This window comes from Phascolarctos cinereus, unplaced genomic scaffold (genome assembly GCF_003287225.1).
Source record: "Phascolarctos cinereus isolate Bilbo 61053 unplaced genomic scaffold, phaCin_HiC Scaffold_4;HRSCAF=312, whole genome shotgun sequence".
NCBI classification, from domain to species: Eukaryota; Metazoa; Chordata; class Mammalia; order Diprotodontia; family Phascolarctidae; genus Phascolarctos; species Phascolarctos cinereus.
This window is the reverse complement of record NW_027555847.1, coordinates 362,421,929-362,449,705: the sequence shown is the minus strand read 5'-3', so window position 1 is coordinate 362,449,705 and position 27,777 is coordinate 362,421,929. Positions and strand designations below refer to the sequence as shown.

At 34.3% G+C, this 27,777-nt stretch overlaps 1 protein-coding gene across 7 annotated transcripts in view; it reads left to right on the top strand.

Annotated features, from left to right (window-relative positions):
• MALT1 (MALT1 paracaspase) overlaps positions 1 to 27,260 on the top strand; it is an 87,752-nt gene extending 60,492 nt beyond the window's left edge. For 5 of the 7 annotated variants that reach the window (XM_078153238.1, XM_078153235.1, XM_078153236.1 and 2 more), the window contains 8 exons: positions 15,044 to 15,221; positions 17,262 to 17,336; positions 17,698 to 17,825; positions 18,298 to 18,417; positions 20,881 to 21,030; positions 21,901 to 22,058; positions 23,237 to 23,362; positions 24,902 to 27,260. In XM_078153238.1, the coding sequence (XP_078009364.1) occupies positions 15,044 to 15,221; positions 17,262 to 17,336; positions 17,698 to 17,825; positions 18,298 to 18,417; positions 20,881 to 21,030; positions 21,901 to 22,058; positions 23,237 to 23,362; positions 24,902 to 25,321 (1,355 nt within the window). In that variant the 3' untranslated portion in view covers positions 25,322 to 27,260. The remainder of the gene's footprint in view (positions 1 to 15,043; positions 15,222 to 17,261; positions 17,337 to 17,697; positions 17,826 to 18,297; positions 18,418 to 20,880; positions 21,031 to 21,900; positions 22,059 to 23,236; positions 23,363 to 24,901) is intronic. The other 2 variants (XM_020994893.2, XM_020994886.2) reach the window with 1 other exon arrangement.
• Positions 27,261 to 27,777: the final 517 nt, after the last annotated feature.

Genomic DNA, 27,777 nt, shown 5'->3' with positions numbered 1-27,777 from the left:
CAAATAAGACATTGAGGGAAAATTAGAAAAAAGAATAAGAGCAATTCAAGAAAATTATGAAAAGAAAATCAGCCAAATAGAAATAGAGAATCAAAAACTTAAAGAAGAAAATAATTCCTTGTAAACTAGAATTGGGCAAGGGAAAGCTAATGATGTTCTAAGACACCAAGAAATCATAAAAAAAAATCAAAAGAATGAAAAAATAGAAGAGAAAGTGAAACATCTCATCAGAAGAACAACTGATCTGGAGAATAGGTCAAGGAGAAATAATATAAGAATAGTCAGACTACCTGAAAATTATGATAAAAAAAGAATCTTGTTCCAATATTATAAGAAATTATCAAGGAAAATTGCCCTGAAGTTCTAAAACAAGAAGGCACAATAGAAATAGAAAAAAATCCACCAATCACCACCTAAAAGAGATCCCAGGAGGAAAACTTACAGGAATATTACAGCCAAGTTTCAAAGCTCCCAGGTTAAGGAGCAAATATTGGAAGCAACAAGAAAAAAAAAACAATTTAAATATCATGAAGCTACAGTAAGGATTACACGAGAACTAGTAGCCACTATGTTGAAGGATTGTAGATCTTAGAATACTATATTCCATAAAGCAAAAGAGCTTTACAGCCAAAGGTAACTTACCCAGCAAAGTTAAGTATAATTCTGAATGGGAAAAAATGGATATGTAATGAACTCAAAAGACTTTCAGGTTTTTTTGACAAAAACCCCAGAACTTACAGGAAAATTCGATATATAATATCCAGGAGGAATATAAGGTGAACATTAAGATCAATTATAAGGGACACAATAAGGTCAAATTGTTTACTTCATATATGTGAAAATATTGGCAGTACTGTTATTATTGTCATCATTATTTAGGTAGTTTGAAAGAAAGGTGTGGACTGAGCTGAGTATGATAGGGTGATCCTAAAAAAAGCCCCACAAAACTGTAAAGAGAGATAAAAAGGAATAATCATCTCATACAAATGAAGCATAAAAAGAAAAAAATTGATACAGAAGAAGCTAGTAGAGGGGAGGTCAGATAATGCTGGAACCTTATTGGGAATGGGTTAGAGAACAACATATATATCTAGAAGGGTATAAAAGTCTTCAAAATTCAGAAAGAAATAAGAGGACAAGGACATAGAATGGGGGAGAGGATAAAGGAGGAACTCTTAGAGGGATGGGTATAGGAATAGGAGGGAGAGCAGTGGGTAGAAATAAAGCAGAGGAATGAGGAGGGTTAGAGTAAATATGGTGAGAAGGATAGTGAGGAAAAAATAAGAAGGAGAAAAATACACAAGTAATGGTAGCTTAGAATGTGCATGGGATGAATTTACCCATAAAACAGAAAAGGATGGTAGATTAAAATTTTAAATTCAACAATATGTTGCCTTCAGGAAACATTATGAAAACAAGAGATAACAAATATAAAATAAAAGGGCAGAAGTAGAAATCACAGTATGTAAAAAAAGCAGGGATAGTAATCATCATTTCAGACAAAGTTAAAGTTAAAATAGATTTAATTAAAAGTGAAAAATAGAGAAACTACACTGTGCCAGCAATATTATTCAATATTGTTTTAGACCATTTAAATACCTAGACACTATAAAATATGTGAGAGTGTACCTGCCAAAACAGACACAGGAACTATATGAACATAAACATAAAACACTTTTTATACAAATAAACTCAGATCTAAATAATTAAAGTAACATTTATTTTTCCTGGGTAGGTAAAGCCAATATGATTTACCTAACTAATCTGTTTATTCAATGTCATCCCAATTAAATTACTAAAAAAATTATTTTACTGAGTTAGAAAAAAATGGTACCAAAGTTCATTTGGAAGAACAAAAGGTCAGGAACTTCAAAGAAACCAGGGAAAAAAAGAGTAAGGGAAGTAGATTCGGCAGTATCAGACTATGTTATAAGGTGAGAGCATTGTTGAAGGATAAAAAGGATCATTTCAGCTACTTTAAATTAAAATTTTATTGTGTAAATAAAACCTATATAACCAAGAATGGAAGGAATGCAGAAAATTGGGGGGGGGGGATCTTTCATAGACAGTCTCTCAGATAGGATGTGATTGGGTTGGAATATTGCTGTAGTATAGGAAATGATGAACTGATTGATTTAGAAAGACTTGGACTTATGAAGGGAGATGCTGTCCACCTTCAGAGAAACAATGATAGGAGGAAATAAGCGTAGTATGGTCTTACATATGTGTATGAGAGTGAGTGTGTGTGTGTGTGTGTACGTGTGTACACACACACACACACACATATATAGCTACACTTAAATGTAGTCTTCTTTAGGGTGGTGGGGGGGAGGGAGGGGAAAAATAAAGTAAAAAGTACACAGCAGAGAATGAAAGGAAATCAGCAAGGAGCCAAGAAAAGCTGGGCATCTTTGAAAACAGTGTGTAGTATTCATCATATAGGTTTTCTTGAAATGGAAATTTATTGTTTTATATAGAATCCTCTCTTGTGGTCATGGCAGTGTTTTTTTTTCTTTTCTCATTTTGTATTTAAGTTGAGAATAAAAAAAACTTACCAAAAAAATAAAAAAGATAGTCACTGAATCAGATCATAACTAGAAGGGACCTTTACAGGTCATCTAGTCCGACCTTCTCATATAATTTTTAATTTTTTTTAAATTCAGAACTTAAGAAACTTGAAGGGAAAAAAACCTGAGCATTCCCATATACAAAATAGGATGTAAAATAAGTCTGCACATGAATTATGAATCTTTATTATGTATAACTTAATTTTTCTTTGAGTATATAATAAATTCAACCTTTAATTTTCTTAAAAATTTAATGTAGCCTTTTTATTGTGAGTTTGATAAATAAAATGTAGATTAAAATTTTTTTGGTAGGGAAATACTTTTCTCAATTTTAAAGTATAAGAAAGGCATTTAAAATGAATATTGATTTACTGAAATACTTAATGCAGGTTATTACTGTTGTGCCCAAATTAAGTATGCACAGTAAATTTTAGGGTATAAAAAGTGTTCTTTGTTGTGGGATGTGGTAAGTGTTTTTGCAAGTGTATGTATAAGATGAGTCTTGGGTGAAATCACCCATTGTTCTTAAGGTGACAAGAAAAAAACTATGTAATGCAAATATTTTTTTCCATAGTTCAAGCAGCTGGGATTTCGTAGGCTTCCATTGACCTAGATTGAAAGCCCTCTGCAGCATGGTAGACAGCCTTTAAGAGTCATTGTAACTGAAAATATCACCTTGTGGCCAGTCTGGTAATGAGCATGTTTGAATTTAGCTAGTCTGGTGGTCAGATGACAGACATGTAGTTAGTTAGTCTATCTCCAGGCCGGTGCTCAGAATCTTTCTGCCTTGATAGAAGCTGCCAGGGCTTGAACTTCACTGACATAAACTTAGAAATCTTGGGATTACCTCCACACTTCATTGAGTCATTGAAATAGGAATTCAGTGGAAGTCAATGATACAGACATGCCTCTTGAAAATTGGTTTTTCTTCTCAGTCGAGATTAATCAATTAAGAAGCATTTATTAAGTGTTTGCTATGTGCCTTTCTTAAGAACTGGAGATAAAAAAGCCAAAAGTGAGTAGTTCCTACCCTCAGGAAGCTTATATGTTATACTACAGAATTATTCTCTTGGGAATCAAGCTGATATAATATATCAGCATTATCCTTATATTCCTCCACTAAAATGCTATACCTGTATCTCTTTATGACATGGTGTGAACATAAGCTCTGGAAGTTTCCAGCAGGATAGAAAAGCTTCAATTATGGTAGACTACTTTGCTATCATCCAAGGACCAATCTTGATAAGTTCAAAGAGGCTCTGTCTGTCACCAGATTGGCTACAGAATGATGAACTTTTTTGTTCACAGAATCTTTCAGACTTTTAACTGAGTCAGAAAAGGGTTGTGAACTGTGCTTGTGAAAGGAGTGAGTACAGATCCTTGATAACTTGAGAAAGGAGTTTGAACTTTACTTGGGAGGCAGTAGAAAGAACCACAAACATTTTAACAGAGAAATAACATGATGAAGTCTGTGCGAGGAAGATTATACTGTCAGTGGCATAAAGGATGAGTTGGAGGGGGCAGTGAGGAGAAGTGGGAAGAGAAGCCAGGAGGCTAGAACAGTGGTCTAGGTTATTGAGTTGGGCAAGTGATAATTGTGAGAAGTAAATGAGTGAAAAGCTGTGGAGCTGAATCAGCAGAAGTAGGGCAGCTTTGTAATAAATGATAGTTGATTACCTAATTTCATAAAATCATAGTAGGATTGAAAAGCCCAGGAGGGGTTGGGAGCTCTCAAGAATGAAATGCCAAAGACACAAAGAAACAGTTCCGATGAAAAGAAAAGGGAATGTTGCCTAAAGAGAGAGATGTGGATGTGCAATAACTTGTCTGCCATCTGATATATTTTAAAACTTACATTTTAAAAACTATGTATGCAGTGAAAGAAGAGTTATGGTAAACTTTTATAACAATAGTGTCAGGACTGCTGAACATCAGAATAAGCTTCAGCTAAGAAATAAAGCTAGAGAGAGCCCAAAAGTTGAGAGCTTTTTTTTCTTTTTAAGGTACATTGGGGAAAAGAGTAGGATGAAAGAAGGACTAGAACTGCTGTGTGAGGTGAATGGGATGGTAAAAACTGGTAACTGAGAGAAGACTGAACTGCTCAACTCTTGTTTTGCTACTTTTTTTTTTCTATCTTAGAAGATGATCTTAGGACTGAAAAGAACAGAATAAAAATATTAATGTTTAAGTTGATACCCAAGTCAAGTAAGGAAATACTAAGAGAACATGTGGCAGCTCATTACCAGGCCTGAGTGAACATCCTAGGGCAATGAAAGAACTGACCATTGTGATTGTCAGGCCATTGTCATTAATCTTTGAAAAATTGTAGAGTGGGTGAGCTTTCATATAACTGGGAAAGAGTAACTCTTGTCCCAAGCTTCCCCCAAAAATGAAAATAATGGAGTCTTTATGCTATAGACCAATGAGCTAGACTTCAATTCCTGACAAAATTCTAGAACATCCCATTAAAAGTATGATTGGGAGGCAGCTAGGTGGCGCAGTGGAAGAGCACCGGCCCTGAAGTCAGGAGGACCTGAGTTAACATCCAGCCTCAGACCAAACACTTGACACTTACTAGCTGTGTGGGCTAGTCACTTAACCCCAATTGCCTAAAAAAAAAATAAATTAAAGAATCTTTAAAAAAAACCCGAAAAACAAAAACAACAACAACAAAAAAAGTATGATTGGTGAGCATCTGACAAAGGAAACAGTGAAAAGGAAGAGCCAGCGTAGCTTCATCAAAAATTAGTCAGGCCAGACTAACTTCGTTTCCTTTACTGGCAGGATTGCAAGACTGATAACATAGAGAAATGCTAAGTTTACTTACATTTTAGCAAGGGTTTGACAGAGCTTCTCAGGCTGTTGCTCTGGAAAAGATAGGGAGAGGTGGGCAAGATTTTGGTGCTACAAGGTGGATTTGTTGCTGACCAAGCAGCCAAACCCAAAAAGTAGTTACTAATGGCTTATCCCAGTAGTCTGTGCTTGGTCTCATGCTATTTAACATTTTTTATCTAAGACTTGGACAATGGTCTAGGTGAGATGCTTATCATATTGGCAGATTACCCAATACTGGAAGGAGCAGCAAATACCTTGGGTAATAGACTCAGAATTCAAAAGGATCTTGGAAGTCTGGAATTTGGGCTGGATATGATTGGTTGAAATTTAATAGGAATAGGTCTTATCATTTGGCTTCAAAAAAATCAGTCTCCTAAGTACAAGAGTTTTAATGGACTACAAACCCATGTGAGTGAACAGTGCGATATGGCAGCTGTGTTAGCTTGATAAGAGAGCCAATCAATGCTTGGGTTCAAATTATAAAATCGCTGTAAATGATTACATGAGATTAACTTTTAAGTCTAGAGAAATTTATCAGAGGATACACAGGATCGACAGCCCTCCGGTACATTTCCATTAGCCTTGAAATGACTGCTCCCTTTCAGTATAGCTGACCTCTGAGTTTCAGCTTCCTGCACTCTGGGTTATACTTTGGCCTTTGCAGTATCAAGCATTCTTGGTAACAGATGGAGTATTACTCCATTGTTCAGCTGGTTTGTTCTCTTTTGTTGTCCATCCCTTCGTTTCACTGATAAAAGAAATATTTTAAACGATAGCATCAGTGAACCCAGTTTAGTTGTTGCATTGGTGGCTAAGCAGTCTCTAGTAGGTGTCTTCATATTTGGCTTCTGTCTAGGCATTTGCACTGATCTGTAAACCAATGAAGAAAGGTGGATTACTTTCAGCCTGTGTTTGGGATGGCCACATGGGTACATAAAGGAACAAATTTTCCTATTACCCATTAATAGCATTTGACTCTAGCTAGGAAAAGTAATGTATAAATCATCCTATGATCCTAAACAGGACCTGCCTAGACTCAGGTGCCCAAGAATGCTGCTGCCATCCAGAGTATGTAATTTATCTCTTCTGAGATCCTTCTGTGGAATATCTTCACTGTAGAATTAGGGACATGTGGTTTAGAGGGGCCTTATTTCTAGAAAGGGAAGAAGTTAGGAGCAGGAACTAGAGAAGTATGGTTTTGTGGAAGCAAGGACTTAAAAACAAAATCTCAGTGCTTAAGATATGAATTTGTGACTAACTTGCAGGTTTTCAGTGAAATTGGTAGCAAGTGCTGTACACCGCAGCAGTGAAAGAAAGCTGATGTGATCTCAGGCTCTGTGGTATCCAGGACAAGGCAGGTGATCTATCTGCTATAGTTATAGTGATCAGACTCCATGTGGAGTCCTGTGGTCAGTCCTGAGGACTTCAATTTATTAGCAAAGACATTGATAATATAGAGATGGGGGCGGGGGGAGGAATATTCAGGGTGGTGAAGGAGCTCAAGATCATGTTTAACACGGAAAAGGCACAACTTGGGGAGACTTGTAAGCTGTCTTAAGTGTTTTAAGAAAGTTGTCACTTGGAAGAGTGATTGGACTTGTTCCCCTTGGCCCCAGGAGACAGAACTAGAAAAAGTGGGTGTTGATTTAATGATAGGGAATTACTTTCTACTGACTAGAGCTATCCAGAAATAGAATGGGCAGCCTCAGGAAGTGTCAGGGATATTGTAGAGGAAAGTCTTTTGAACTGAATGGCCCCAAAGCCCCTTCCAGTCCTGAGGCTCTGGGATTTTATATGATTTGTAATTGTTAAAAGGTTCTTCCTTATACTGTACTAAAATCTACTTGCCTAAAATTTCTATCTGTTGGTCCTAGTTCTTACCCTTTGGAGAATTTCTGTTTCCTGAAATAACTTTTCCACATGCTAGTCCTTCAGATATTTGAAGAAAGTTATCGTATCTAACTCCATTTCTTCCCAATTCTAAGTATTCCTAAGTCTTTCAACTATTTGGTTTATTCATCCTTTCCTGATATAACATGATTTACAAATACCTCATCATCCTGGTCACCCTCTTGTGGGCATACTCAATTTCATATTTCAAATAAAAGGCAAATGAATTTCTTCACCATAAACATAAAAACACGTTCCAAACCAATTTCTAAGTCATTTTATAATATGCTATTTTGAATTCTCCATACCACTGTATTTTCCATTTGCATATGTCATTTACCTTACAACTGAAGAATATCTGAAGCAAAAGAAATTACATAGTTCAGAGCCTTCAACTCAGTATGTTTCTTTCAAATTAAGCTTAGTAAACAGAATTAAAATTAACCAGCTAAACTGCACTAGTATAAGGGAGGCCAAAGAGAGAAATAACTGGCTTCTTAAAAGAGGCCTTGAAAAATCAAGGTAAGGATGTTAATTGCTGTACATTGGTAGTCAGTGTGGGGAGAGAACAGTTTGGTGTGACGTCTCCCATACTAACAAAATAAGCCTCATGTTCAGCACTGAACCTGCCCATCTTGTGCTTATATGTGAAAGACATTAGGAGTCTTGAGTAGATATTGGAATAACACATATCTTTCTAAGAAAGTCCTCATTACTAAAGACTTGATTTAATTGTGGTTTGTTTTTGTTTTTCATCAAAACAGTTGTGTGGGAATGTAACTATAGTGGAGACCATGGGGAAAACACAGTGATCTTATTTTACAAAATTGTTAATACAATATTGAATTCCACATTTGAATTCCCACATTTTCTAGAAAAATAAAACACATTCACTTAAAATGAAGGAGTAAATTATACTCTCAGAAAGGACAAAGTAGTGGCGTTACTAGTGTAAACTAGATTCCCTTCATGAAGCATGTTCAAAATCTTGGATTGGTTCTAGGGCTAATAGAAAAGTTGCCATATTGCCTTTATTTTAGAATGTAGAAATCAAGGGAGACCATTTGAAATGGAGCCTTCTGTTTCCTTAATGTATGTTAAATACTTACAGATGTGTGGTATTGACCAATAATCTCAAAAAAATTTTCTTTCATAGTCACTTTCATGGCTATTTTTAGCTTCCTTTACCATATCAGACATATAGTATTTTTGTGGCTGTAGAGCTATTCTTCATAATGTTTTATAGAAAAATGGGATTCTTCCTATTTAAAAAATATCAAACAAGATTTTTTTAAAAGAAGCCCCATAGTATGTATAATGTATAGAATTTTTAATATACTTCTTATTTAATCAATTTGAAAAGCTTTTTAATATCTTTCCATGGGTCTTATCACTATGAAAAGTCTTATTTGTGGCAGTCAGCAGTGTTTATGGAATAGCCAGTAAAAGCAGGGCATTATGTAAGGTTATTGAAGATGTTCGATGTGGTTTTACCCCCATGGAAAGTTTTCCACTTTCAATGAAAGCTTTGTAAAGAAAAAAAAATCCTTTTCAACAATCATGTCATTAGTAGCCATTTGCCAGTTCATCTGCTTGATCCTGCTGTCTCTGCAGAAAGTATTTTAAAGTCCATTTTAATTATGGTGTATTACAGTTTGATTTGGTATGACAAAATATTTCCTTGGAAATGAGCACCGAAGAATTAGCATGCCTTTAATATCCAGTTTCCTAGAGTAAGTTTCCACACTAAACTCAAAATCATTTGGAGAGATGAGTCTTTTGACCTACTACCCTTCATAAATGGAGTAGTTAGTTAAATGCATATGCCATACTTAAAGAGAAAGTAAATTTGGAAAGTTTATTTTAGATAGCTGTAACTCTGATCTGAACTGTGTTATAACTTTATTATAAACTATATATACCATTTTAAATTTTCATATGCATACTTTAAAGTTCTATAGATCTCTGTATCATTTACTGGATATTTCTGAGTTCTGAGTCTTTTATAATTGCTGTGCTAGTAATGTGACAGAGAGTATGATGTAGGTGATGCTTCTGTAGAGAACAGAGTACTTGATATGAAGCCCAAATTCATCTGTTCAAGGCTGTACACTCTTGGGCTTTTCACTCTGTAAGTTCTAAAGCCCACCCTTATTCTGTGTTGACCACTGAAACTTGTGTCAGACACAAGTTTCAGTTTCCTCAACTATAAAATAAGATAATACAGTTACTATAAAATTCAAATTATGAATATTAATCAGGCAGAATGGGATTATTGGTAGTAGAAATTGGACTCATGGAGGCAATTACAATGGGTTTGGAGTCAGATCTTAACTCTGCACATCTTTTTTTTTTTTAAAGTGAGGCAGTCGGCGTTAAGTGACTTGCCCAAGGTCACACAGCTAGTACGTGTCAAGTGTTTGGTCTGAGGCTGGATTTGAACTGAGGTCCTCCTGACTTCAGGGCCAGTGCTCTATCCACCTAGCTGCCTCTGTACCTCTTTTTTAAAAAAATATTTTTAAATAATTTATTTTGAATTATCAACAATCACTTCCAAAAACTTCTGAGCTTCAGATTTTTCTCCCTCTCGCTTCTCACCTCCCTCCCCAAGACGGCACGCAATCTGACATAGGCTATACATATACATTCCTATTAAACATATTTTCACATTAGTGATGTTGTAAGTCATAATCAGAGCCAAAAGGAGGAACCACCAGAAAAAGGAAACAACACAACGAAAGAAAAAAAATAGTAAATAGTATGCTTCGATCTGCATTCAAACTCTATGGTTTGTTCTTCTTTGTGGAGAGCATTTTCCATCATGAGGCCTTTGGAGATGTCTTAGATCCTTATATTGCTGAGAAGGGTTAAGTCTATCAGTATTAGTCATTGCTCAGTGTGGCTGTTTCTAACTCTGTGCCTCTTGGACATATCATTTAACCTCTGAACGTCAGCTCTTCTTGTGTAAACCTAAGTCTGTGATTATTTGATACAGGTGGATGATGTAGATGTAGTCTGCTACAGGTGATTTAGATAGGAATGGAGAGATGTCTGTCCCTTTCATAAGACATTGTGAAGGAAGAATTGACAAACTTTATAGCTAATAGTAACTAGTTTGAAGAAATTGGCTATACTTTGAAGTTTCATTTTTTATAAAATTCATGTTTTTATACATTTCAGATGTTTGCAAATGAACCAAAATATTTTATTCCACACATGTAGTAGGCTGTTAGAGGTAGTGAATATATAGAAACAGGGATTGGACTTTTGGCTTCATTGATGTGGGAACTGTCTTTCTCTGCCAGTGCATATCACCATGTAGGACTCCGAAAAATTAGGTAATTTGCCCAGGGTCATCCAGCCAGTGTGTTTCAGAGCTAGGTCTGTATTTAATGAATAACTGGTATCAGCACTTGGCTCTGTTTCAGTGACCATGTTTTACAACTCTTATCTTTGACTTCTTGAATCTAACTGACCTCATCATCTCTAAAATAGAAGTATAATACAGCTAACACAAACAGTTGTTGCACAGGAACCCTGGCAATGAAATCAAGTTCCCCAAACTCATCCAGTGGCATATCAGTCCAAAATAAACTATCAAAATCTATTTTACAAACGATCCACTTATTTAAATGCCCACTTAAGAGCACAATTGGTAGATGATTACATAACCTGATGAAATCAGTTACCAAAATAAAATTCACTGGGTTGTGGCCATAGTATGTTAAGAATAAAGAATTTAGGGGGATAAGATTAATGTGATTGTTGTTCCTTAATTAAAACTTGCTTCCCTTTACTTTGAACTATTCTTGTTTTTCTTACCCATAACTACATAAAGTATACTACTAATTTCATTATAAAAATCATTATAAAAATACATTAAAATATATAATTTGTTTGGATATTTGTTTTCATTTCCATAAATATTTTTAAGACAGTTCTAAAATGTTTGTGAACTAGTTTAAAAATTCTGTGCTTCAAGGCAATAGGAAATGTAATGGTAGATAAGGAAAACCCAGTTAAGGTTCATACCTTACCACTTAATGCCTGATGTCCTGAAATATAGGCATAATCTTCTAAATGCCCTCTCCTGCCACAGCTCAGAGCACATGTCTAATATTTGGACTACCCACATTTTAGGAAGGATATTGATAACTGGAAAGCATCTGGAGCAAGGAAACAAAAATAGCTTGGGGCCTCTAATTCATGCTGTAGGAAGATCAGTTGAAGGAAAAGAGTGAAGAGAAGTCCAGGAAGGGGTATGATAGCTCCCTTAAAGTGCTCAAAAGGCTGTCATGTGAGAGGGTAGACTTGTTCTTTTTGACCCCATAGGTCACAGTTAGGAGCAATGGGAAAAGTTGCAAAGAGGGAAATTTAGGCTTCATGAAATTATAACCTGTGGCCCAGAGTCCCCAACTCTGGCATTTCATGGGTCAGCACCAGCCCTAAATACTAAACCAAAAGATCGTTATCTCTTTAGCTTGTTGTTGTATTTTTTGCCATCTAGACTTCACAGTCAGAAATCTCAGAATATATTTTATGTGTATAATTCATGTCTAGATTTGCACAGCAATGGGTAACAGAGTCCCTAGCTCCCGTTCGAGGTAATGTGCTACTTTATTTCACATAGAAAATGCGAAAGTTATAAGCAACTCTTAAGGAACCCATAAACAAATGTAGAAAACATATGAAGGATCTCTCAGTGGCCCATAAATAAGCAACTTGAGAGCAAGTAGGTGGTACAATGGATAAAGCACTGGGCCTGGGTCAAGGAAGACCTGAGTGCAAATATGGCCTCAGACACTTTACTAGCTGTGTTACCCTAGACAAGTCATGTGACACTGTATGCTTTAATTTCTTTAACTATAAAATTAGAATAATAATAATAGCACTTACCTCCAGGTTTGTTGTGAGGATCAAATGAGATCATATTAGTAAAGTACTTAGCACGGTACCTGGCAAATAGTAGGTGCTTTAAAAATGCTAATTTCTTTTCCTTGCAAACCAAATAATTCAATTTGAGGAAGCCTCACTCACTGAGACCTAATCAAGAGTTATCTTCCTAAGGTATCACTTCACATGCCCACACCATAGGGAAAGGTATGAGACATCAAAGAGGCCCAACAAAGCATCACTTTCTGATGAGCTCATCAAAATTATCTCTCCCAACTCTACCCACCCTGCTTACTTAAAGAAGAACTTCCTCATAGCTCTCAGAAAGTGAAATCATGGTAATATAATACAGTGTATTTCCTCTTACTGGAAGTCTTCAAACAAAGGCAGAATGACCATTTGTCAAGTGTCAAGTCAGCAAGCATTTGTTCTAGTGGGGCTTCTTTTTCAAGTGTGGGCTGAACTTGAGGACCTCTGAAGTTCCTTCCAGATGTGAAACTCGGATTCATCTTCTTGATTTTTCTTTTGTGTTCAACAAGTCCTTATGAAGCACTTATTTATTATGTGCTATGCTTTGTGCTAAATCTCCAGGGTTAAAAGAAGACAAGGTTTTTGCCCTCATAGAGCTTATAGTCTTTTTTAGAGATAAAGAAGAATCAAAAATATCTTTAGGCCATAAGCATAGGTGCCTGGTAGTATTATGATGCTATTGACAGAGATAGGGAAGTCAGGAAGAAGAATAGATTTAGGGGTATAGATGATGAATTTAGACTTAGATAAAGATGTCTTTTATGCTAAAAACATTTGTGGAAAATAATAAATGTAAACAAATTTTCTAATAAATATTTTATAGACACCTAAAAATAGAACTAATTCATTTATATTAATAGCATACTTTATGCCATTATATTTGGAAAAAAATAAAATTATTGAAAGTAGAAGCAAGCATTAATCAAAGTATTAATCACATTGCTTTTAATACTCTCTGCTTTTGCTTTCTGTCCTTAATTTTCTCATTCTGCAATCGTATCCATCAGTTGTGCAGGAGGTTTTACAACTGTAGTTTATACAAACAAGAAGTACAGTTATAAAAGATAAAGTAGATAAGCTTGATTACTTGAAACTGAAAAGCTTCTGCATAGACAACATTAATTCATCTGGGATAAGAAGAGAAGGAGTTGATAGGGGGGAAAATCTTCATATCAGATTTGTCGAATAAAGGTTTGGTATCCAAGATATATAAACTATCTATCTATCTATATGTGTATACACACACACACACACACACACACACACACACACACGCACGCATGCACGTCTGTGTGTATAGATATACATGTTTATATGATTAATAGCCATTACATGGTCCAAAGATATGAACAAAATTCTCAAAAGAGCTAACAAGTATTCACAACCACATGAAAAAATATTCCAAATCACTCATAATAAGAGGAATGCAAATCAAAACAACCATAACGTTTTACCTCACACCCTGAAAATTGGCAAAAATAATTTTTTAAATGGTGATAGTGTTGGAAGTATTGTAGAAAGATAGGTACACTGATAGATTATTGGTGGAACTATGAAATGGTAGAACTATTTTAGAAAGCAATTTGGAATTATGTAGATAAAGTGACTAAAATGTCAAATCAGAGACTGTTTTACTGAGCTTAACTCCAAGGAAGCCATGATAAGGGCAGGGGGCAGGGGGGGAGAGGGGAGTCTCCATATACTCTAAAACATTTATAGCAACACTTTTTGTGATAGTTAAGAATTGGAAATAAAGTAGATACTCATCTATTGGGGAAGGGCTAAATAAATTGTGGTATGTGAATGTAATGGAATATTACTTTGTTGTAAGAAATTATGTGTATTACAGGTAAGTACACATGGAAAGAGTCTATGTGAACTGATTCAGAGTGAAGGAAGCAGAGCCAAGAAAACAATATACACAGTATCTTCAACAATATGAATTGAAATAACTATTACAGACCAAAAAATCAAAAATGAATTTTAAAAATTATAAAAATCAAAGGACTCAAAGGAAGAGAGATGAGAGGATCCACCGACCCCGTTTGTGGAGGTGGGAAGTCCACAAGTGTTACACATTGTATGTGTTTTCAGACCCTTTGAGCATGTCCATCAGTTGGACTGACTCTTTTTTCCCCTTCTCTAAAAATATTGTCATATAGGATGGGTCTCTGGGAGAGAGAGAGGAGAGAGGAATACTTGAGATAACTATGGTGATGTCAACAAAAAAAACACTTTTTAAAAAGAAACCAGTTTAAAAAAATTAAAAAACAACTAGTTTAGGCAAAGATTTTGACAGTTTATGTTGGACTGGCTGCCTTGGTTATGTTCTATTGTGTGCATTAGAGGAAATTCACTACTCCTGCTTGTATGGAACGTCTGCTGTAAGGCCAGTTGTTTACTGAGCACCCATCTTCTGGTGGCATTTCATCGTATGCCACTGTGTGTATGTATGTTCTTGTCTCCCAGACTAGATTACAAGAGTTTAGAGGGCAGGGATAATATATTTTATTTTGTGCTCCTCTCTACAGTTGCTATATACTTAGGTTTCCTCTGTTTTTCAAAAGCAGTACTTGAACTTAAACTGTTAAAAAAAATTTAACTCAAGTTTAGTTGGCATTTGCTGTCTTACCAATTGGATTTTAGGTGTGAAGCAAATTATTCTTTCCATTGTATGATTTATTTTTGTATCTTTATTTATGAGCATTCATTCTCATGCATTTTATTTCCTAAATTTTGTTTATTCAACATTCAATGAATAAATTGCATTTTCTAAAACATGAATGTTCAGATTGAAAGATTTTCTCTGGGTGTATTTGTTCTCTCAGGCTTATTATATTATGCGGGACATGGCTATGAAAACTATGGGAACAGTTTTATGGTTCCTGTGGATGCTCCAAATCCATATAGGTCTGCAAATTGCCTGTGTGTGCAAAGTATACTTAAATTGATGCAAGAAAAAGAGACCGGACTCAATGTGTTCTTGTTGGATATGTGTCGGAAAAGGTAAGGTTTTTATTCTTTGTTAAATAGTGAGTTTATTCTAAGTAATGAAATGTTTGTCTCTGAGTATTAAATCTACAGAAATCAGAATGATTGACATTACATGAAATGAGAAGGTAATTCTTATTTAAATAGATATTTCATCTCTGCTGAAAACTAAAAATGGAAACTATATATATATATGTGTGTGTGTGTGTATATATATATATATATATATATATATAGTTTATATGCAATAAAAGTTTATCTTTTATTTAGCATGTACCAGAATTCAAGCAAAAGCCACTTCACTTAATGGATTTTAGATCACTAATTTACTTTATTTAGGAAGAAATTATGTTTCATCAAAAAATTTATTTTTATTGTATCTAGTTATTTCACTCTCCATATATATGATATACAGGGCATAAGAGAATTAAACCTATAGATGATATGCCAGTATCATTGTAATGTGTGATAGATTTAATGCTGGACTCAGAGTCAGGAAGACCTAGGTAAAGATCCCACCTCTGATACTGGCTACATACTGTGAGCAAGCCAGTGGACTTCTCTGACCTCAGTTTCCTACCTGATTAAAATGGGAATAATGCCTCATATTTACTTGTGTTTGGTGTTCACCAGTAGAATTTAAGTTCCTTGAGGGCAGGGACTGTTTTTTTTTTTAATTCGTGTTATCTCCAGTGCCTTGTACACCTTGGGCATTTAATAAATTTTGTTGAATTAGGAAATTCCTAAAGAATAATGAACCACTTTCCCAACTGTCTTCAAAATGTCTCTGGATTCATCTTCTTTGTCCTCCAACCATCCACCCCTTCACCATCATCACTACTACCATTCTCATTCAAGTGGCTGCCAGCCTCAGATTTTTTGATGACTTCAGATCTCCCTATCTTAGGTCTGTTAGTTTATCCAGACATTCCTGCCCAGCTTTATTTTAATCTCAGGTCACTGTAAAAACTAATCTTAAGCTTTTACTTTCCAAATTTTGATTGTCCAAGAAAGCACATTCCATTTGTAACACTATTGCTATGAAAAAATTGTTCTCTGTGACCTAAATTCATGAAGCCAGTCACCATGGTTAAGTAGCTTTTACCTGCATTCACACAAGATAAATTGCAAAGTTATTCCCACATAATGGAAATAGTTCTTGCTAGTGATTGGGTACTGAAGATGGGGCTCATATCAGTGCACTATAGTGCTATAACGAGTCAGATTTCCTGATTCCAACTTCACTGACTTCTGTTTGCTTTTCAGACTTTTCTAGTTCAATGGTTCAATTTCTTGGTTGATAGAGCTGATATAGAGATCAAATATGATTAGTACTTTTTGCAAACTAGCCTGATGTTAATCAGATCCACTTTTGTTGTATTTTTTGTTTAAATATGTAGCAGCAGGGCCATAGGTCATAGAATTTAGAGCCTGAAGGCAGATAATCTACTACCTTCATTTTACAGGTAAGGAAACTTAAGGTCCAGAAAGGTGAATTACAGAGCAAGGCTTCAGACTTCGATCTACTAAATCCAAATTTAGTGTTCTTTCCACTATGCTTTGTTAATTTTCTTCTAGTTCATTTCAGATTGTAATTTATAGGAATTTAGGAGAAACACAAACTGGCTCAAAGTGGTGCTTTAAGATGCTGAGAGTTATTAGGTATAGGAAATCCCCACATCCTCTGTTCTTGTTCACCCTTCCCAAGGGTATTATCTATTCACCCTTAGTCAACAGATAGTCAAAACTATTTATCGTCTCTTCTGATCTGAAGAAAGGAAAATGTTGTTAACTCTGTTTTTCTTCTCATCTGTATGTAAATTGGGCCTCACTTCTTTTGCGGCCATGAAAGAAATGCCAAATAAAGGGAAGAAAAGGGATAAAATCATCAGATAAAGTAATTCTGGAACTACTTCTGTAACCTATTTGTGTGTCTTTTGTCGACTCAAAAAATATTAAGTACAAAGTTATAATATGGTAGTTTTACTAACTTTATTTTTGCTATTTTAAGATATTTTTCCCATTTTATTTCCTTATCTGTTGCTTTTATTCTAGAAATGATTATGATGACACCATTCCAATCTTGGATGCCCTGAGAGTCACTGCTAATATTGTTTTTGGATATGCAACGTAAGAAAGCTTAATATTTGTTTAAAAAATGTCCTATTTTATGAAACTGACTCTTAATGCATTTTATCTTTGACTTCCCTATTTATAACCTTGAAGAGGTCTGTTAGTAATGATCTCTTTTCTTTGATTAAAAAACTAGAGATTTACAGCAATTTGTTACAAATATACTTGTCCCTTAGTTTCCCCTGGTAGTCAAATTCATCCAGCAATGTTACACTACTTCTCTGAATAGAAACTTCAGATCCAAGGAGGCATATTGCTTGTATGTTCCCAAACAAAAGTGGGAAAAGTAAGTCCATCAGTAATTAGGAAAACCTCTTTACTTTGTAACAAATCTATGGTTCTTATTACTATTTTAAAGATGCCAAGGAGCAGAAGCTTTTGAAATCCAGCATTCTGGATTAGCAAATGGGATCTTCATGAAGTTCTTAAAAGATCGGTTGTTAGAAGACAAGAAAATTACTGTCTTACTGGATGAAGTTGCAGAAGGTAAAAGTGAAAATTTAGGGGGAGCTATTCCTCCAGGTCCCTGTTTTTAGAATTCTCCTCTCCCCATACTTGGGATTATTAGAGTTTGGAGACAGTGTTTATTATACAAAGTTATTTCTCTTAAAATATGTAGTGGAACTCTAAAGTTCTGTCATTCCAGTATATGCGTTTTATCTCCATCTCCCAACTTCATGAATTTTCACTGTTGTTGTTTGTTGTTAAATAATTTTTCAATCATATCTAACCCTTCATGACCCCATTTGGGGTTTTCTTAGCAAAGATACTGGAGTGATTTGCCATTTCCTTCTCCAGCTCATTTACAGATGAGGAAACTAAGGCAAACAGGGTTAAGTGACTTGCCCAGGATCACACAGCTAGTAAGTGTTTGAGGCCAGATTTGAGCTTAATGAAGACTTTGTGGTTCCAAGCCCAGTGCTCTATCCACTGTGCTAATCTAACGCCTTTTCACTAGCTGTCTCTCATATCTGGAATGCTCTCCCTTCTCATCTCTACTCCCCGGCTTTTCTGGATTTCTTCAAGATTCAGCTCAAATCACACCTTCTGCAGGAGACCTCTCCCATTTCTCACCACTGTGAGTGCTTGCTATCTGAAATTAACTTCTGTTTACTCAGTATAGAGTTGTTTGAATGTGTTATCCCCTATAAGAATGTGAGCTCCTTGAGGACAAAGGCCTTTTCCTCAGTCTTCTCAATAAAATAAGGAGATTAAACAACATGATTTCTAAGTATAGGAGTAAGGAAAGTTTTCTTAGATACACTGTGAGAAAACGGCTGGTACCATGCATATAAACGGTTTTATTTTTCTTTTTTCATTAGGGGGGTTGAGTGATAAGTAGAAGGGAATTAGGAATAGCGTTCCCCCCAAAATGAGTTGAAAATATAAGGAAGTCCAGAAGGAATCACAGTCTAGCAGGACAGCTTTCAAAGTTGTGTGTTGAATTTATTATATACTTAAAAAAGAATAGAGATTTGTAGTTTTGTGTACAGTCTTCTCCTTCTGTCCTACAGTATAAGGACATGCTCATTTTATTTAGGGTTTTTTTTTTGGTATTTTTTCCTAGGCAATAGGGTTAAGTGACTTGCCCAGGGTCACACAGTTAGTAAGTGTCAAATATCTGAGGCCAGATTTGAATTCATGTCCTTCTGACTCCAAGGCCGGTGCTCTATCCATATTTAGTATTTTTTGATTTCAAATGTTTTAATGGAAAGAATGATTTTTTTAAATATAAATTTATTTATTTTTATTTTTCAACATTCACTTCTACCAGTTTTTGAGTTCCAAATTTTCACCCCCATCTCCCTCCTCCCCCCACCCCAAGATGTCATGCATTCTGAATATCCCTTCCCCTAGTCTGTCCTCTCTTCTATCTCTCTCCCCTTCTCTTATCCCCTTCCCCTTCTGTTTTCCTGTAGGGCAAGATAGACTTCTGTACCCCATTTCCTGTATTTCTTATTTCCCAGTAGCATGTGAAAACATTTTTTTAAACATATGTTTTTAAAACTTTAGGTTTCAAATTTTCTCTCTTCCTCCCTCCCCAGCCACCCTCATTGAAAAGGCAAGCAACTTAATATAGGTTGTACATGTGCAGTTATGCAAAACATGTCCATAGTAGACATGTTGTGAAAAACTAACTCTATTTCCCTTAATCCTATCCTGCCCTCCATTTATTCTGTTCTTTGAAAGAAAGATTTTTTTAAAAAAAAGAAAAGATAAAAAGAATGCAATGGAATAGTATTGTGTCTTAAGAAATTATTAATATTAAGTATTTGAGATGCATGGGAATACTTAGGAACTGATGCAGAGTAAAATAAGGGAAAAAACCCAGGAAAATACTATACACAATGTCTATAACTATGTAAATACATTGAACAAAAAAATGGAACTGAATATTGTATAATTATAATGATCAGGTGGCCCTAGAGAAGAGATAAGAAAAATTTTTCCCTTCTTTCCAGAGGTGAAGGGCTATAGGTGTGGGATGTTGTATGTACTATCAGATTCAGCTGATTTGTTGGTTAATTTTACTAAATTGTTTCTTTCTCTCTTTTTTTTATTTCTAAAAACAACTCTGTTTCACAAGGGAGGCCTCACTGGGTCAAGTGTGGCAGAATAGGTTCAGAAGTGATATTAAAAACAAAAGATATCAATAATTTTTAAAGGGCTACTATCTTCCTCAGTTATAACTGTATACTTTATCTTTGAGCAAACAGAAGATTTTTTTTCTTAGACTAACAAAGTGCCCCCTTAAAGGAGGCTTTTAAAAAATATATTATGTATACTTCATTTCTCCTAAGAATTCCAAAAAATTTCAAAAAGGCTTGCCCAACTTTTAAAAATTTGAGCAACTTTCTTTAACATTGTGAATCTTCTTTTAAAATTTCTTTGAATCCACTAATTTTGTTTGTTTATATATTCTGGATTAAGAATCACATTTCATTCTGCTCAGATTACTCCACTAAATTTGTCACCAATATGGAATATAATATATTGTAATAATTTAAAAGAAGGAAAGTAATACTGTGATTCTTATTTAGTGAACTGAGTAATGCAGTGGAATTAATATGCTTCAAAGTAGATCATGATATATTTAAATCAATGATCAGTATTGTATTTTGAAATCGTACAAGGTTACCTAATGGGCTGTGTTAACTGATCCCTTCAAAAATTACGCTGAATTTTGGGTTTGGAAACAATCCTGAGAAGTCAACCTACCTCTACCCTGAATTAAGATCTCAATGTTGCCTACGTTATTTGTGTTTTCTCTTTTTCAGAATAAAAAATATATTTTAAAATCTTGATCATCACTTGGGTTTTCCCAACCAACTCTGATATATAATTAGCCTTGAGAGAGAGATGTATAGGAAGAGAATTTATAGAAATTAGAGTAAGATAATTGAAAGCAAGAAAAATAGATTGTATTGATATGATGATTATTTTAGTGAGAGTAATCATTGTCTGAATCCTATATGTATGTTTTATATATGTGTGTGTGTGTTCATATTACACATGTATTATGAATATATCATCTTTTTAGATATGGGAAAATGTCACCTAACCAAAGGCAAGCAGGCCTTAGAGATTCGAAGCAGTTTATCTGAAAAGAGGGCACTTACTGATCCCATACAACAAACATTATGTTCTCCAGAATCCTTGGTGCGAAATTTGCAATGGGCCAAGGCACATGGTACAGTAAATTTTATTTTGTAAGATCTTTCTAGAAATATATTAATATGACATTATAGAGTTTTTAAAATTGTTATTATTTCTTCCAACTTTATTATAAAAGCATTTTAGCCTTAAAAGGGAACACAGAATTAAATCAGGCTCTAAATTTCAGTTTGCATTTAATTTCAGTATGATGTTAGACAAAGAGACTAATAACCCCATAAGTAAAACTAATATATTGTAATTGTTTAATATGGCCAGCTCTTCTTATTGAGGAAATAATTATCAAGCTAATGAATTATTTAGATTCTTCTCCATCTATACTTTATTCTATTTCATTCTATGTTGGCAGTACTCTAAGGTTTGGTGTAAGAAGCTAAAACAGTTTTGGACCCTTAGAAGTGTCTGTACTATGTATAAACCTATTAGTTGTATTTGTTGAACACCTATAACACACTGTCACTAAATATAATAGTCTTAAGTAAGATTTAGATCTCCTGTTGATAAATTAATGTTAATGCACATTCAAAATGTAAAATACCATATAAATATTGTAGTTCCATCCACATGAAAAGTAGGTATTGGATGATTTCGCAAACAACTGAGTCATTTTTTAAAAATATCAAAATACATCATTTGCATCATTGAGTAAAATTTAACAAGTATTCTTGAATACCTGTTGTACTAGCCACCTTAAGAGACAGAAGGACAATCAAACATGGTCCCTCCCACCAGGGAAGTAGTTAATGTAACCACTCAGTTAATCTAACTGAGGAGTAAAGTGTAGTAGATGAAGTATGTGTGTTTTATATTGTCAAGAAATTTTATCAAGGCTTTTTAAATTTAACTCTTTAAATAATAACTTAAATATGCACAACATTTTTTCCAGAACTTCCAGAAAGTATGTGTCTTGATTTTAAATCTGGTGTTCAGATTCAGCTAGGATTTGCAGCTGAGTTTTCCAATGTCATGATAATCTATACAAGAATAGTTTACAAACCACCTGAAATAATGATGTGTGAAGCCTATGTTACAGATTTCCCATTTGTAAGTTACTCATCTTTCTTATTACTTTTTTTACAGTATTCATTTATTGAAAAGTAAAATGCTCCCTATCTGATAATAGATATATAGTTTTAGAGAGAGAATTGTCTTATGTTAGTGATAATGATCACAATATTAAAAAATTGATTACTAAGCTGTTTTGTTATTCAGTGTTTTTGAGTATAAAAAAAGAAATTACATTAATACAGAAAAGGCAGGCTTAAAATATTATTTTGTTCTAAAATGAAGTAATGTGAAAAATAAAATGTACTATAAAAATGGAAATTACCATGGATTTATATTTTAAACTCTGATGAATCTCATTTAAACTCACATCTCTATTAGCCCTTTTGGCTAAATACATTATAATAATCTACTGGTGCAATGGGAATCAGCTACTAATATCACTTCTAAGTATTTAACAGACAAGAATTCTGTTTTGGTATCTAAAGAATACAATAATCTTTTAAAAAGAAAACTACATACATGGTAAGTTCACTTTTTCAGTACACTAGAATCCCTTGAAGATTTAAATAATGTACTGACTGTGGGTTAAGGCTATTATAATTAAAGGTCAGCAGGAACTCCATGCACTTGGCATGAGCATGTAGGGAGATAATCTTAGCAACGTTGTTTATTGATTGCATTTTCATTTTAATGTGCATTAAGTACCTCTTCTCTGGAAGGCATTGTGCAAGATCTTTTTAGTTCAAGGTAAAGAATCATCTGCTTAGCCCAAAATGTAGGCTATTAAAATGCTTAGTGTATTGCTATCCATGAAAATAAGTCGCTGATACTTTGTCTTCTCACCCTATTTTTATTATTCAAGTTGTTTGAATCGTTGTTTTAAAAATTCACTTAATCAAGTAGTTTTGGTTTCCAATTCTGTTTTTCCATGTACTTTTCTAGTGTATTCTATTAATAGAGTCAAAGATTTAGAGAGCTGGAAAGAACCTTAGACTCACAAAATCCAAACCTCCTTTTTGCACTGAGGAAACTAAGGCATAGCAAGGAAAAGTGGCTCTGCTCACCTCCTGAGTCCAAGTCCAGTGCCTGGCCACCATCCCATGCTCCCTCTAAACTAGAAGTGTACTTAATGCTAGGATTCTCTTAAGATTTTCTACATGATATAATTGCTTGGTGATTATTATTGATTTGTTGGCTCTCTTAAATTTTCACAGGATCTAGATGTTGATCCAAAAGATGCAAATAAAGGAACCCCTGAAGAGACTGGCAGCTATTTAGTATCCAAGGATCTTCCCAAGCATTGCCTCTACACTCGACTCAGTTCACTGCAGAAGTTAAAGGTAACCACCATCCTTGAATTTCATGATTCGTGAGGTTGTATTTGAAAGTGTGAATCTTTTGTTTGTCCACAGATATTTCAGTAGCTAACAGACTGGCTACTGGGTAAGATATCGCTGCCTCATAAAATATCAGCAACTTATAGTTGCTGCCCTCTGGGTTGTAAGTCTCAAAACTTAGGGCTGTTCAGAAATACAATTATCATTCCTTCTTTTATGACTAAATTCTGCTTTTAAAATTTTTTAGCATTCTTTTATCATTTCCTTGCTGAATAACTTCAAAATAAAGAATATTGAGGTGATTTGCAGAAGTTTAACAGTAAGGTATTAACAAACTCAGTTTTAGAATTCCCAGTACTATTCTGATCTTATTTTTCACTCTTCCAACTGTCTTTTGTGGAGAAGATTTCTCTATGATTGATTTTTTTTTTAATTTTATTTTTTAGATACAGGTAGATCTCTGCTTAGTTTCAGTGTTTTACTTAAGAGTATTTGATATGAGTACATATACTCACTCTTATAGATTCAACCCATAACTTGTTTTAGTTAGTTTTCTTTCCCTTTCTACCTCAATGGAATTTTTTTTCTACTAAAGTTCCATTTTGATGTTTCATGAGGTGGAGCATCTGATCCTGAGTTCTTGGAAGCTAAGTGGGCAGAGCAGAAGTTTGACCAAGTTCTTCCAATCTGAAAAGCCTTTAAGTGCAGACAGAGCTGGTGATGAACTAACTCTACATCTGTGATATGAGAACCAGCCTAGCTCAGTTTGGGAGAGGCTTGTTGTTAGAGGAACTTAATTATTTTGGCCGTTATATCTCATGAAGACCATCTACTAAGTCACTGAGAAGTTGATATTTGTATTAATTAAGGGAGAGTCCATGCTAATAGAGTTAAGTTCTTTAAAGTGTTGAAGTAAGAAACAGGTTTTTACCTTATAAAATTTTCAAACCACTTAGCCACTGAACAAACAATATATATAGATAGTACCTTCACCTATTTAAAAATGATTTTGTTAATGTTGCTTTAGACATACCTGTGGAGGGCAAGTTTTCTAAGCTGCAATACACAGAATTCTTTATAACAATGTTTAGGAAAATTAATTTGAGGGCTATGTAATTCTGTCTTTCAGTCTCAAGAATTGGGATTATACTTCAACTCCAGAGAATGGACACAGACTGACACTGAAAGCAAAGGCAGCATCTGTGAATTTAGGGGAGATGAAATGGATTCAGGAAATAGCCAAAAAGAGTTAGATCATGGGTTTAGAGAGGAAGAGTTATAGGACCTAAGAAAGGAGATGGGAATTTTTTTATCTTATTTTTATTGGTATCTTTCGTTTCTGTGTCACCTCATTTCCAAATATGTCCTTCCCCTACTCTATCCAGAGAGCCATCTCTTGTAACAATGAATAAAAAAAGAGCGAAAAAAATTTCAACAAATAAGCATGGCAACTGTATCTGACAGTATTTGCAATATGGAGGAGGAAATGTTTGAGCATGATGTATTTTCACTGTTTAAAACATTTTTTCTTTTCATTTTTAGGAACACCTAATCTTCACTGTATGTTTATCCTATGAATATCCAGGAATGGAAGATACTATAGAAGAAAGACAGGAAGTGAATGTTGGCAAACCTCTCATTGCTAAATTAGACATCCATCGAGGACTACGAAGGAAGAGTTGCTTTCAGGCTTGTTTCATGCCAAATAGTCCTTGCCAGAACCCTAACCCCACCTCAGTGGCAGCTGAACATTATCATTCTTCTCCAGATTCATTCCATATTGTTTACAATTCAGATCCTAACTCAGGTAGTTGTCATTGCAACCAGACTGCAGATACACTTATTTCAAGTCATGGTAACCAGAATTATTCATCCCCATTCATTAGGAGTAATGTACCTGTAGAAACAACGGATGAACTGCCATTCACTTTTTCAGATCAGCTCACGTTTTCTGAAAAGTAACCATGTTAGTCTGTGAAAATAGCATTACTCCTAGATTCCTGATTCTCAGAATTACTTGGGTGTGCACTTCTATTTTAAAGAAAAGGTGCTATGAGGGCAAGCTAAGTCTCCCAGAAAACTCAGGATTGTCCTCTTTGAAATGTAAATTTTGTATAGTTAATTGCAAATGTCCTTTTCCTTCGCTTTAAAGTTTTTAAATAAGTTAGTTTGCACTATGTACATACAGAAATATAGTGTATATAGGGAGAAATAAAAATGCATTAAATTATGAACATTCCAAAGTAGGAATAATTGAAATGGAAGTTTTAAACTGAGGCAAGTGTCCTGTAGATATTATTTTTAGAACATCCTCTCTTATTTGGAGATATATTTATCTGTGATCTGTATTTCAGCATGTCTATAGAAATACATTTATTTTGATTATCCTGTGATTTCAAGACTTTGTCAAAATTGCTAATGAATGAAGAATTTTATATACACATCCTTTATAGAAAAGTCTAAAATCTCTAGTCTTTTAGATAGTCTTGTTTTTTAAAAAATGTTGGAGAATACCAAAACTTCACAGGTAGAGAATCATATGATTTGGGTCATCATAGTAGCAATCTATAAATAATCTAACCATTTAAAGTGCCCACCCAACAAGATGTGCTTTCTTAACTAATCCATCTAGTCTCATGTTAGTACTCTTAACTGACTTACACATTTTCGAGACTAATCAGTCAACAGTCATTTATTAAGCACCTATCACTCGATGCAATAGACAGGTTTGTTCCTTCAAATAAGTTAACAATGTTCTTAGAAAGTGTCCCAGTTCTAACACTGGGGAATATACCTGTGTAAGGTTGGGGCTCCGTTAATTATCTCACTCACTTAAAAGTAATTACCTTTGTTAAGTAAGAATGGGGGGAATCAATGGAGCACCCTTACATCAGCAAAAATAAAAGGGACTTTATTAGTTCCTTTTTGCTCTTTCTTGTCTGCTGCTTTTTTGGTTCTTTACCTTTCACAGGAGGCAACCATGGGTTTGCTAGAATTACAGCTTTCTGGGGAAAACAATAAAAAAATCAGCTGGCCAATGCATAATCTGTACCTAGATAATTAAAAGATAGGAGGGGAACAGAAGTTTAATTTCAATAAGGGGGCCTGAGATTCATGGGTACCAAATATAAGCAATGTATTCTCAGATTCTCCAAATAGTTATTTCCTGGATAATTTTATAACATTAAACACAAAAGTTTGTGCACTATAATATGAAACAAAATTAAAATTTTCATCTTCATATGAAAAGTTCATCATAATGTGATCATTGTTATTTTGTAAATAATAACCTATATTAGTTTACCAAATTCTCATTTTGTTTGTATTTTTCAGCCTTTGTCTATAATTGTAAATTTTGTGTGAAGGGTTTTTTATTACTTGCTACTTAGAGTATATTATATGGCTTACTTATTTCTGATTTTTTGATAAATTTTAATAAAGAAAAATATATCTGCAACAATAGAAGTATTATATGCAAAGTTATTCACTATTTATACACACTAGCCAATTTGTGTAGCTTAAGAATGCAATGAATATATCACTAGCATAAAAATAATTTACAAATTCAATAACGGTCTATATAATTCCCCACTGAAATATGTCTCTGCATCTCAGATATTGCCTGCTAGGCAGTGTTGGTGATTACAAAGAGCCAAAAATGCTTGCCATACAAAAGAGAGTATTAAATACTAAAATAAATGAAAGTAATAATTTTTAAAAGGATGAATTTGAGTAAATAGTGTATTTAATATCAACTTTATGGTCTAGCATTATGCCTTGAATTTGTATTTCGTAAGTATTTTGTTGAATTAATGTAAAGTTATACCTTAAAACATGTTTTAATTCAGTATTAAATATACTTAAACATTATATAAAAATGGACAAGTTTAAGCAAACAGAATTATGTTTCATTTCCTATTTTAGAATTCAATGAACTAATCCTTTTGAGTGGTTTTAGAATTATGTTGAAATCTCCTTCAGAAAGTATACAGTATAAACAATTCAGAAATCTCTTTATGTCCAGTTGCTGTTAGAAGGAAAATGATATAGTAAACTCATCTATGTAGAAGTGTCACTAAAAAACACCTGACTAATACTGTAATCAAAGAAAAATTATTATTCATAATGATGTACATCAAAAAATACAAACAGAGCCTTGATCCAGTCATTATGCAGTTTTAAACTGTTAAACTTTATTTTACCAAAACCCTACGAAGTGTTTTCATTGTAGAATGAAGGGAGGTGGAGGAAGAAGAAGGAAGGAGCCTGAGTTCTCAAAAAGAGTGTGTCAGCAGCTCTCCCAGTTTCTACAAAGCAGGAAAGGTTTCAATTAATTCTAGTACAGCCAGTTGATGGATTGTGTTAGTGACACAACGTCCAGTCCAGGTAAATTTGGAGTTATCACCAAAAACCTAACC